Raw genomic sequence first — 12,148 nt, forward strand, 5'->3', positions numbered from 1 at the left:
TTATAATAATTAAATAATAAATGAAAATAATAAAAATAATTTTTTACAATCTTATTTGTTAAAACATATATATATAGTAACACAATATAATTAAATAAGATACTATTATATTACCGTACAATACCAGAAGTGTAAAAAATACTATTCCCACTCCAAAGAGTATCGACGGTCACATTATCGATTAGCAAAAATATCGTTTAAAAACTGAAAACTGACCCTGAACCCTAAAATATACCCCTTTACCTGTTGGAGGGGATGATTTATTAGGGGCAGGAGGGGCCAGGGGGACTCAGCGCACAGCTTTCAGAAGCCGCGCTGGCGAGACCGTGAGTGAGAACTAAGGAGAATAGGGCGGCTTAATTTGCACCGGGGCAGTCCTGGACCTCTTGCTCTAAAACAGGAAAAAAACATACATATGAGCTTTTGGAGACTGAAGCTTGGAGTTGTACAATTTATTTGAAGAGACAGCTTCTAGAAATAATCAGTGATAGCATAAAAATCATATAGTACTTGGTCCTGTACCCAGCATTCTCTTGAAAGTCACATGAACCAGTTTAAGTTTACAAAGTACAGTCTAACATTTGCTAAGAGAGAGAGATTTTGCTTTAAGTACACCTATGAGCACTGAGGCAGATTAAAAACGGTTGTGCTTGTTCACATGGATGAATACTCACATTTGCTTATAAGTGTAATCCTGCAAGATACATTAGAATGCAGAGTACATGTTATCATCATTAGGTACACTCAAAATGCTATATCAGTGAGATGTCCTAAGACCACAGTATAAATGCTTAAATGTAGAGAACAAGTTAAAAAGTACATATGCAGATATAAAATGACTTATCTAAAAAGCAGTTAAAACATAACACAAGTAAAATATTTACATGCACAAAAGTATGAACATTTGATCAAGGGCCCTTGGAGACAACTCTCGGTCTGAATACCTACAAACAGACGAGGAGTTGCCCGCTGATGTTCTTGCGGGGCTCCTTCTTATACTGTCCAAAACACATGAGACGATAATTACGTCATCCCACGCCACCACGTATCACATACCCGTCCATTGTCATTTACTGGCCTGCTCTCTACCTTTCCCACCCGTAAGGTTAGGTATGGCCTTTTTCCTGTAATTGTGGTACATACTTCAGTCTAGACTGAGACCTGCCACTTGACTGGAAGTTTAAGAATAAACTATCAATGGACGACAGAAATGTGTTAGTATTGCTTCGAGGGGTTCTATTCATGTGTCAATCAGGCAATCTGCGATACTATTTCGCCACACTTAGCCTCAGTTTATCGGATATCTGGCTTGACGTAGCTGTGGTGGGAACTTCCCTTATTCTATTCATGGCTTAGGTGGGGGACGTGGGGTATGTTGCAAGATTTATAGAGGAACTGGACTTCTGCTGTTTGTGAGAAATATACAATGAGGTGGGGCCTGGTAGGGGTGCGGGTCCTTGCAGACAAGAGCAGCTGGGTGAATCTTGGGTCAGACTTGCTTTCTGCTTCTGCTTAAGCTAAGAGAAAATGGCAGTGCTCAGGGCAATGTAACTGAGGCCTGCAACTTCTAAACAGCAGCGCCTACACAGGGGTTATGTTGTGCAGGTGACAGGTGTGTCCTTGGATAGCTGTGCAGGTAAAAATTCTTACTCCAACATTCCCCCCTCAGGTTCGAAATTCGAACCTTATCAAACGTCTTTAAACACCATTCGAACTGCATACTTAGCTGGAGATGGGGGAAGTGGCCAGGGTGAGTCACAAAGAGGCTGTTCCTCTGAATCTTTGTCCTGCACTTTTCCTGAATCTGCATCTGTTTTCCCTAGATTATCACACATTGTCTCATAGGGACGCATCAAGTCCCCCTGTGATGAACGTGGTTGGACTCTATGCACCTGGGCCTGATATTGACTAATTACAGGAATGTCTGGCAATGGGCGGGAGTCAGGAATGGTCAACTCCACTATGCTCATCATTGTCGTCTCTCCATCATCTCCCTTAGCCCTACGAATTCCAGTATATGAACCTGAGCGTGCATAATTCATCCCTATCATTTTAGAACTAAATTTCTTTACACAGTATATCAGTATCTGTGATCCAAAACACAACATAACAGCACACAGAAAATTGGCATTAAAAATTTAAGCACTGCAGACAGCCATGAAGGCATCCAGTTCAAATCGAACCAGCCATTTAAGAGATCTGCTTCAGCACCTCCTTCCTCATGCATCTCTTTCCCCAAGTTGTCCAAATCCTCGATGGCCTTCGTTAGTGTTCCGTTGTCAGCGTCGTTCGCTAAAATAAACGTGCAGCAGGATTTTCCCACCTTGGCGCACACACCACCATTCATTGCTGTTAGCTGGTCTAGAACATATCTGTGCTCTAGAACCATAAGTCGTAGAGGTCGAAGTTCTTCTTTCACGGCGTTGAACCCATCCCGGGTGTTGTTGACAAGCTGCATTAGTTCATATCTGGTCACTTGCAGCCAGCGAGCATTGGCTTTAGTCTGGAACATGGGGATAACTCCCCCAAAGAAAAGTTCGGCATCATTGAAGAGTCTGTAATCCTGAGGTATTTTATGAAAAGGGCCATCTGAGAAGTATTTCATTATTTCTCTCTTCCCATGATGAAGCAGGGTAACGTCATCTGCCATTGGGTGTGTGTGGATGTGGGAAATGTTCGCTGCAGGGACAACAAGATGTAGTTCATGCATTGTCACAATGGAACATAGTCCTTGCCAGTGGGGGGGCAGCTGCAGATAGATGTGTTCGCCGCATGCCCAATAGATGTCCATGAGACTAGAAGTACCGTGCTGGAGATCAAAATTAAACACTGTGTGACTGCAGTTTGTGTTTCGGCCCACAGACACTGTTCCGGTACCTAGGAAGCAAAGGAGAGGAGACTTAAGTTTGTATGCTCTTTTAGGTTTGTACTTTGTACCCTCATTGAGAGTATATCTTCTAGTTTCCTGTGCCCATATCTCAGCACATTCCCTCCCAATAGTCTCATTGGTATAATACTTATGCTCCTGACCTTCAACTGGGCTACCTAAGGATGCTGCCTTGCATATTAAATCATGTGGCCCATTCCATCTGTTATTAAAATATATATTGGCCCTCAGGCGCAGAATGGGTCTCCACTGACAAGGGCATGTGTTATGGGTATGGTTAGTCTGTTGGGATTCGGGTGAGTGGCATTTTGATGGGGGTGTTGGGAAGGTGAAGTATCCTAATTTTCTAAACTGATACTCCCAGACCTGTATCATATTAGCAGGTACTCCCATTTCATGGTAAACTTCCATTCTTCTCTCAAATTCTACTGGGTCAGAAACAACAGTGAACGTAACATACTTGTTGTCCCAGTCTGAGACGTTTACAAATGCTGTATTAATTTTTGCTGACTGGAGCTGTATCTGACCATGTATGCGGCAAAGGAACAGGTGTAGGAGACATTTGGCAGTGGCCGGTGGAATCTCTTTGGGAATGAGCAATTTGTCTGCACCTACAGCATGTGGAATGTATGAGCACACAAAGCAGGAATCATTCGTGGCTTTCCTCCCCACCTCCCTCATGTCTCTGTACCACATATTATCTAACAATGCATTATGGGTACCATCATTCTGTACTGACACACCAGGGCGCTGGGAGAAAAAATCAGGCATAGAGTGCTGTTCGAATGTGTACACAACTGTGTCCTGGAGATCACTAACCCAGTTTGATATTTGTTCTGTGTCTTTCTCCTTACGTTGTGTGCGAGGGGTATATCTCCTTGGTGTTTTATTGCGACCCATTTTATACCTGACACTCCTTTTATGCTGACGGAAACGTCTAGGGACACCTTTCCCAGGGGCATTCACAGTGATATCAAGTACCCTGTCCCACTCGGTGTGGTCTACAGAGGGTGTGGAAGGTGTCGTGGGTACAGGGGTGGTGCAGCCATTGCTGGTGTATTCCTCATCTAGTATGTTACCAGGACTTGTTTTAGGCATGTGATATCCTACTGAGATGGTAGGCCTAACTCGGCTTGATATAGCCTTCTCTCTCTCTGCTTGTAATGCAAGCCAATGGAATATAGCCATTGAAGCAACGAACATAACAAAGAATAAAAATGCTAAAATACATATCTTTCTAATAGAAATCCTGGAGGGAGACGTTGGCCTGTTGCTGTTTCTTATCCCGTAGACTCTCATATGTTCTCCATAGTCTTTATCCTGGATCGACAAGGGAAATAGAACGCCCTCCTTCCGATAAATGTTCAAGTCTCTGTTGGTGCCGGGTGAATCCTCACATGGTTCAAATGAACCCATGCTTTGCGTTCGGCAATTCGGACCGCAGTGGGTGAAGAGTCAATGACCAGGTATGGTCCCTCGTACTTAGGGTCTCTCCACTTCCGTACTTGCTTCTTTATGAAGATCTGTGTTCCAGGGCGGATAGGCAAAAGTTCATCGGAAATTGTGCCGTCCTTGCTGGTGCTGTCCTTTTTCTTTGTCTTGGATGTCTGAATGGAAAGAAACCTAGCAGCACGGGTTAGGGCACACAAATAATCAAATAATTCAGCTTTCACAATCTCAGAAGACGTTTCATTGTCTACTTTAGGTCTGGTGGAAGGAACAACCATATTCATTGATCTGCCAGTGACAAGCTGGTGAGGTGTGAGGTGATGATCAGAGCTGGGGCTGTTCCTGAGTGCAAACAAAGCAATTGGGAGGCAATAGAGCCATTTCTTTCCAATAGTGGCACTTATCTTGCTGATCTTGGCTTTGAGCAATCCGTTGAGGCGCTCACAAATACCATTGCTCTGTGGGTGATAGGCTGAAGTAAGTTTATGTTTTAGTCCTAACATGGTGGCTATTATCTCAAAGATGGAGTTTGAAAAATGCCCGCCATTGTCACTGCGGATAGATTCTGGTAATCCCCAGCGACATATGACCTCACGAAGTAGGAAGGTAGCTGCGGCCTTAGCGTCACAATGGACACAAGGTCCAGCCTCAATCCATCGTGAGAAGGGACATACTACCACGATGAGGTATCGGTAGTTGTTACATCTGTCAAGCATGTCCACATAGTCAATGTGGAGTTCCCTGAAGGGACCCTTAGGCCTTGGTATTGTTGAAGCAACTGTTTTCATAGCTGGGTTGGGTGAATACTGCTGACAGATGAGGCACTGATGGACGAAGAGTTGTATCTCTTCATGTGCATTGGGGATGAACCATTCTGCCTGCAGGTTAGAGGACATGATATCACGAGGGACATGTGTAGGAAGGTGCAGCTGGGTAAGTGCTATTTGCAAAAGAGCCTGTGGCATGACAGGCTTCCCTGTCATTGTCTGTCTGTAAATAAAATCTGAGGCATCCTGTTGTACTCCCCTCTTCTTCCATAACTCTTTTTCTTCAGCTTGGGCACTTTCTTGTATCTCTCTGAGGTGCAACTGTGCAATGATGTCAAACTGCTGTGTGTCATCAATTGTATATGGAAGTGTTGGGTCGGGTGTATCTGGGAGTGGTGACTTACTGGTGTCCTCAGCTGCGTTTTGCATATCTTCTTGCGCTATTGGGGGTGTATCTTTGGCAAGCAAAATGGGGGTGCAGTCAGTCTGTGTCGGGGATGGTGATTGTGTACAACTTTGGCCTTTAGCTGCTGCTTTAGCAGCCCAATCTGCCATTGCATTTCCTCTGGAAACAAAATCTTGGCCGTTCGTGTGTGCTGCACATTTCACTACTGCTACTTCTGCTGGCAGTGTCAAGGAGTCAATTAGTTCTGCAAGTAACTGTTTGTGCATTACAGGCGTGCCATCTGTTTTAAGAAACCCGCGCCTTTTCCATCTCAATATGCTGGAATGCGTTGTTGTGGTGACATATGCTGAATCAGAGTACACAGTAATTCTTTCATTTGCTCCATGCTTTAAGGCGGCTATTAATGCCACCAACTCAGCTGCCTGGGCCGAGTAATGGGGTGGTATTGTTATCTGCTGTACAATGTCCAGAGTGTCTGAGGAGTTATTCTGGTATGCTCTGACTACAGCTGCCCCTGTGTGCCTGATCCCTGTCTCTTGATCAATCGTAGAAGAACCATCAACAAAGTAAATTACACTGTCTGGTAATGGGTCTTCCTTTGCTGTGCCTGACTCATCTGGGCAGTATGCGGCACAATCATGGGTGTCATCGTCAGCTGTCGCAATCGGATGTGCAAAGAACGTGGCTGGATTCACAGTGTGGCATTTTACAACCTTCAACGATGGTAATGACAGTATGACTTCATATCCTGACACTCTTTGTGTGGTAAGAGTTGTTTTAGCTTTCTGTATTATTACAAAGACAGCGTGCTCAGTGTACAACGTCAGAGGGGAGCCCATGACTATGGGGGTGCTTTTCTCAACGGCAAATGCTGCTGTTGAAAGAGCCTGTTCGCAAGGATAGTGGCCTTTCATCACTGAGTCCAACATGCCACTGAAGTATGCAATTGGTTTGGGACCCAAGGGGTATTTCTGGGTGAGGACTGCTGTCATGACCTGTCCATTACAGTGTGTGAACAGATAGAATTCCTTTGTATAATCAGGAGATCCCAACACTGGTGCATTTGTAATCTCATCTTTTAATTTTACAAATGCTGATGTCATTTCAGGTGTCCAGTCAATCTTGTTATGCCTGTCCTTAGCCGTTTTGACAGCTTTCAAGAGTGGTCCAGTTATAGTAGCATAATCAAAGATCCACTGTCTGACATAGTTCACTAGTCCCAGGAACTTTTGCATGTCCTTAACTGTCCGTGGTTCTGGAGTATTCCTTATTGCTTCTACTCTTCCTGGTGTAACTCTTCTTCCTGATGCTGAAATCAGTTGACCTAAATACTGTACTTCTTCCTGACAGTATTGTAGTTTTTGCTTGTCTACCTTGTATCCTCTATGTGCTAATGTTGTAAGCAGAGCAATTGTATCTTTTCTGCACTCTTGCTCTGTCGCACTGCAGAGGAGTATGTCATCGACATATTGCAGCAAGGTGCTGTCACATTGGAAATTTGATAAGTCATCCTTGACAACTCTGTTAAACACACTGGGGGACTCACAATAGCCCTGAGGGAGCCTTTTGTACGAAAATTGCCTATGCCTGAATGAAAATGCGAATAGGTACTGGCTTTCAGGATGCAGTGGGACACTGAAAAAAGCATTTTTCAGGTCAATGACGGAAAAGTATTTTGCATTTTGTGGAATGTTAGTAAGGATCACTGAAGGGTCAGGGACGATGGGAAACTCAGGTATCACTAGGCTGTTAATCGAGCGAAGATCATGTACTAGCCTCCATTGATTTGTTTGTTGTTTCCTCACAGGAAAAAGACAGGTGTTGCAAGGTGAGATACAAGGATATATCACCCCTTGATCCAGTAATGCTTGAATTGTGGGGGCTATTCCTTCTTTGGCTTCTTTGGACAAAGGGTACTGGCGCACTCTGGGAAGAATGGCGTCAGGTTTCAGCGTCACTTTGAATGGTTCTGCTGATCGAATGAGCCCCACATCATTGGGACCTGTAGTCCAAAGGATGTTGGGCACCTGAGCTAGGTCTGAGTCACGTGCTGTATCAATTACTGTGGGTTGTGTTGGTGTTCTGATTTCAACTGTCACTGACACGGGGACTGGAATCTGGTATACAATGTCTTCTCTATCACCGAATAATTCCTGATCTGTAATGTCTCTTACCCGATGTCCAGGCTCAATAAAAATGACACAGGCCCATGACTGGCCATAGTCATCACATGCTATAAAGACACCATATGTTGGTGTTATGTTAAAACATTGTATTCCTAGGATCATATTTTTGTCTGGGCCTGGCATGTCCTGTAATTGAGGACGGAAAAGAAATTCTTTGGGTAGCTGTACAGTGCGCCCCGCCACCTCTGGTGAGTTGGCAATGACCATTTGCACAGCTGTGGAGAATGCTAGTTCATCCACTGGGCGAGCTCTAATTTGGTCTCTCATGGAAGAGTCCACAGTGACAGCCATCATTCTTGTCAGTGATGTGCCAGGGATGGAGCAAGTCATTGTGCCTTTTTCATCAAAATGAATTGTCATGTTTAATTTGGCCATAAGATCACGGCCCAATAAATTTACGGGGGATTCTGTCAAGTAAAGCAGTCGTTGCTGAATGCTTTTGCCTCCTATTTTCATTGGTACTGGCTTGGTGAAAGGGACCCTTGTAATTGCCCCAGAGAAACCCTGTGTGTCTACACTTTGATTGGAAATAGGCAGTGCTCCCTCTGTTATACAGGAAAATGTTGCACCTGTGTCAATCAGAAACTTATACGTTTTGTTGTTGATCGTGACATACACAACTGGGTCCTCTCTAATATTTGTGAGGCACGACAACAAGGGACACACTAGGGTCTTCTGTGGGCTATCCTAGCTGGTGTACCTTCCAGCCTGATGTTGCTGGATTGTACCCTGCAGAACCGGATTGGCGGGCTGCAGTACTGTGGCTCCCTGAGGTACAAGAACCTGTGTCTGTGGCACCATTTGGTACACAGGCACCTGTTGTTGAACCAATTGTGGCTGTGGATGTTGGACTGGTGTCTGTAACTGTACTTGCTGTAACATTGGCTGTTGCTGTCCTGCAGACGGGTAGGTGTACACTACGTTGGGCTGCAGTGGCTGTGTCTGCTGCTGAACGTATTGCACTGGTACCTGGACTTGCTGTGGTTGGCCTCTGCCTGCTGATTCTTCATACATTTTAGTGCGGCATTCCCTTATCATGTGTCCTGGTCGCTGACAGTGGTAGCACAGTGGGGGTCCTGGCTGCTGTGTGGGTCTTTGATAGCCCATCCCCCTACCTCTTCCTCGCATTCCTGATGACCTTGTTTGTCTGTTATCATAATACTGTTGTTGCCTCTGATTGTTTCTGGGGTGCTGTGCCTGTGTCTGCTGGACTGCTGCCTGCGTGTCTCCTTGTAATGCGCTCTGGGCATTTTGTGGAAATTGGGTGACAGTAGTCATTTGACTCACTGGTGTGGCTACCATTATTGTGTCCACAGCCTCCTTTTTCTTTAATTTCTGTTGCACCAATTTAGCTGCCGCATTTTCAATTGCCACCTGCCTCTTCTTCTCCTGCTCTTGCTCCTTTTTACAGTAGTGAATGATATGGTGTTGTATTTCTGCCCATGGTTTGCATTCCATTGCTACTATTCCATCTAACTTGTCTTGCACAGCAGTTGGCAGTCCCTTCTTAATTGTATGGTAGAAGAACCTACAATTACCTCCTGTTATATCCCATTTCTCTCCTAACTCCTGTTGCCACTTTTCCTTCATTCTAGTAATGTACTGTGCAGGATCTTCATTGCTTTGCATTGTCTGGGACATTAGGGACCTGATGTCTGGGATATCAGGGAACTTTCTACACAGCTCACTCCACAGGGCAGACCTTATTGTATTAAAAGGATTACCATCCAATTCCAAGTTTGTGATGGAAAGTCTGTGGTCAATGCGTGTGAACATTTCCTCTGCATCCTCTCCAATCAGGGAAACGAGCAGACTTTTCACATCTCCAGCAGCCAATGGCACCCCGCAGTGTTTTTCTCAAAGGCTTGTATCCACTTCCCAGCACCCTCTGTGAGGGGCGGAAGTTGCTTTTTTAAATTGTCCTTGTCCATAAGGGACCAAGGGGTGTAGATGGGACGGTCCTCGATATTTTTATATAGCAGTGGCAGCTGGCGCAGCACCCCTGTGGGCCTTGTGCTGTCATACCTGCGTGCGTATTTCTGCCATATTCTCAAGCCTCTGCGCATGTAATTGTAATCCCAGTCTTCATCTCCCTCCCCCCTCAAGATACAGTCTTCAGCTGTTGCCATGTCCTCAGGGTGGAAAGACCCTTCTCGAGGCCACACCATCATTTGGGGGGCTTTATTTTCTGTCCATTCTGCCAAGTCATCTGTGAATTTGTCGGCATAATAGTTACTCCCTTCTCCTAGCACCACTATCTCATATGGTGTCAGATCTTTGGATGACAACTGTCCTGGCCTACTAACGGCCATGTTGTACAGTGCTCCAGATCTGGTGGTGCGCAAGCGTGCTTTACCTGTTACATCATATTCTCCTAGGATGTCGTCAGGTCTCCCATGGTTACCCAACACTGCGAGATTCTCTACCTCTGTCCTTCTTTGCCTGTACCTCCTTTCCGCCCGTTCAAGCACATTGGTCAGTTCTAAGTTATCAATGTCTACCTCTCTGAGCTGGGCCCTGCGTGGTGCGGCTACAGGAGGTGATGTCTGGCGCACAGATGTCTGTGGCAATGACCTCTGGGGGTTGTAGTCAGGGAATGCGCGAGGGGCTTGTGTTATGTTAGCTGCTGTGTTGCTCTGTGGTGGGGCTTCACCCTGGGCCTCATAGTCTAATTGTATCCATGGCCTTTGCTGTGGCCTTGTTGTTAGGATCCCACCACTGTGTTGCCTTGCCTCATTTGCACCTCTTGCCAATTCATTGAGTGTTGGTGGTTGTTGCCTTTCGCTCAGCTGGCCCAACCCACCCATCAGTTCTGTCATTCTTTTATTTCTTCTATCATTTTGTAAGGGCCTCTGTTGATAAGTTAGTGCATTGTCAGTGGTATTTCCTAAGCAATGCTCGAGTGGCATGTCCCCAACTGTTCTGCCTGCTCCATGGTATAAATCCTGTTCTGTCCTCCACCTAACGATATCTCTTTCATTCATTATGCCAGGGAAACGTTGTTCGCCATCCCTGTTCTCTTCAAGAAACTGTATCTGGCGCTCTTCCTGTCTGTTGGGACCATTATTAAGGGGTCGCCACTCCTCTTGGAGTGTTTGTGCTTCGCTATTCTGCTGAATGGGGGTCAGAAACGGGCCATAATGTCTAATTCTGGCCTCAGATGTGTGGTGTTCCCTTCCAATGGACATCGGGGCTGGGCCGTGAGGTCTGGGGAGAGGCATGTGAGAGCTGTGCTGTGAACCGCCTGAGACCCTATCACTCTCTCCATCTTCATCTAGCTGGGGGCCTGGGGTACTGGATGCAGGAGTCATCTTTATTGTAAACTGCGCATCAATCTGACCTGCAATCTGACCTGATGTTCCAGATGTGGCACCCTGCATCACTTGGACTTGGGGTCTCAGTGTTTGGTGCATTTGCGCACTCTCTTGTCTACTTCCTTGCGGACCATTTAAAAAGTCTGGGGAGAAGGCATCACGGTCTGGGACAGAGATATCTTCATAGCCTACGGCTGCCCTATCATTTGTAGTTTGTTCTTGGTCCGTTTTAAGAACCAGTTCGGGATAAATTCGAGATTCAGAGTAGGCAGGTGGGGGTGCTGTGGGCGTTTCGGGTGTTTGGGCTGTGGGTTCTTGGGCTGTGGGTGCTTGGGCTGTGGGTGCTTCAGGTGTTTGGGTACTTGTGTCATTTTCCCTAAAGACAGCCCACATAGCGAGGGTGTCCTTACGCTTTTTGAGTCTATTACCAGAGTATTTACCTTCCAAGAAAGTTCTCGCATGGTCTAGCACTATCTTGTCAAAAGTCCCTTCTCTGGGCCAGGAATGTGGCGCATTTCGTGTAAGTTCATGCAATTCATTACAATGTTTTTTAATGCGCTTTTCTTGGTCTGTAAAGTTTTTCATCACGTGTTCCAGGGGCGTTGTCATTGTTACTCAGCGTGGGGTGGGAAAGGGATAAAAGGTGTACCTCCACTGGGGGCTAAAGTCAGAGTCACCTTCTGTAAATCTGTTGTGTCTATTCCCAGAGTAGATATTAGTGCCAATATAACTGTACCCACTAGTGGTGGGACCTGGGCTGAGGATACTGAAGGATCCTCAGTAATGGTAGTAACGCGCCCGTTCTCTAAATGTATTGTGACTTCAAATCTATTGTTTTGTGTGGGCTGTTTGTTCATATCCTAGAGTTATCTTGGGGGGCGGGCAAGTGGTGGCGGAGAAGTCTGACAACTGTGCTCACTGCTTACTATGCGGTTTTGTAAATATGCCCACAATAAGGGGCAATGTGTTGTGAAGGGGTGTCTCTGTAGTTGCTCAACAATACTGAGTGAAGGCTGTTGCCCCAGCTGCACGTGCAGCTCTTGGGCGTGTTGCTCACAGGCCAGGGGCAAGTCGGGAATGGACAGTCCCTGTAGGAGCAATGTGTAGAATTCGCAGTCTGATGAGGTACGGGAAACGTG

At 45.8% G+C, this 12,148-nt stretch overlaps 2 protein-coding genes across 2 annotated transcripts in view; one reads left to right on the plus strand and one right to left on the minus strand.

Moving 5' to 3' along the window:
• Nucleotides 1–12,148, plus strand: part of LOC147725878 (putative E3 ubiquitin-protein ligase HERC1) — a 1,064,842-nt gene that overhangs the window by 537,620 nt on the left and 515,074 nt on the right. The window lies entirely within an intron of this gene.
• Nucleotides 1,689–4,303, minus strand: LOC147725879 (uncharacterized). Its single transcript, XM_086960021.1, is given in 2 exon segments — nucleotides 1,689–2,107; nucleotides 2,110–4,303. Coding segments are annotated over 2 exon segments (2,613 nt in total).

This window comes from Lissotriton vulgaris, chromosome 3_1 (assembly GCF_964263255.1).
Source record: "Lissotriton vulgaris chromosome 3_1, aLisVul1.2, whole genome shotgun sequence".
NCBI lineage: Eukaryota > Metazoa > Chordata > Amphibia > Caudata > Salamandridae > Lissotriton > Lissotriton vulgaris.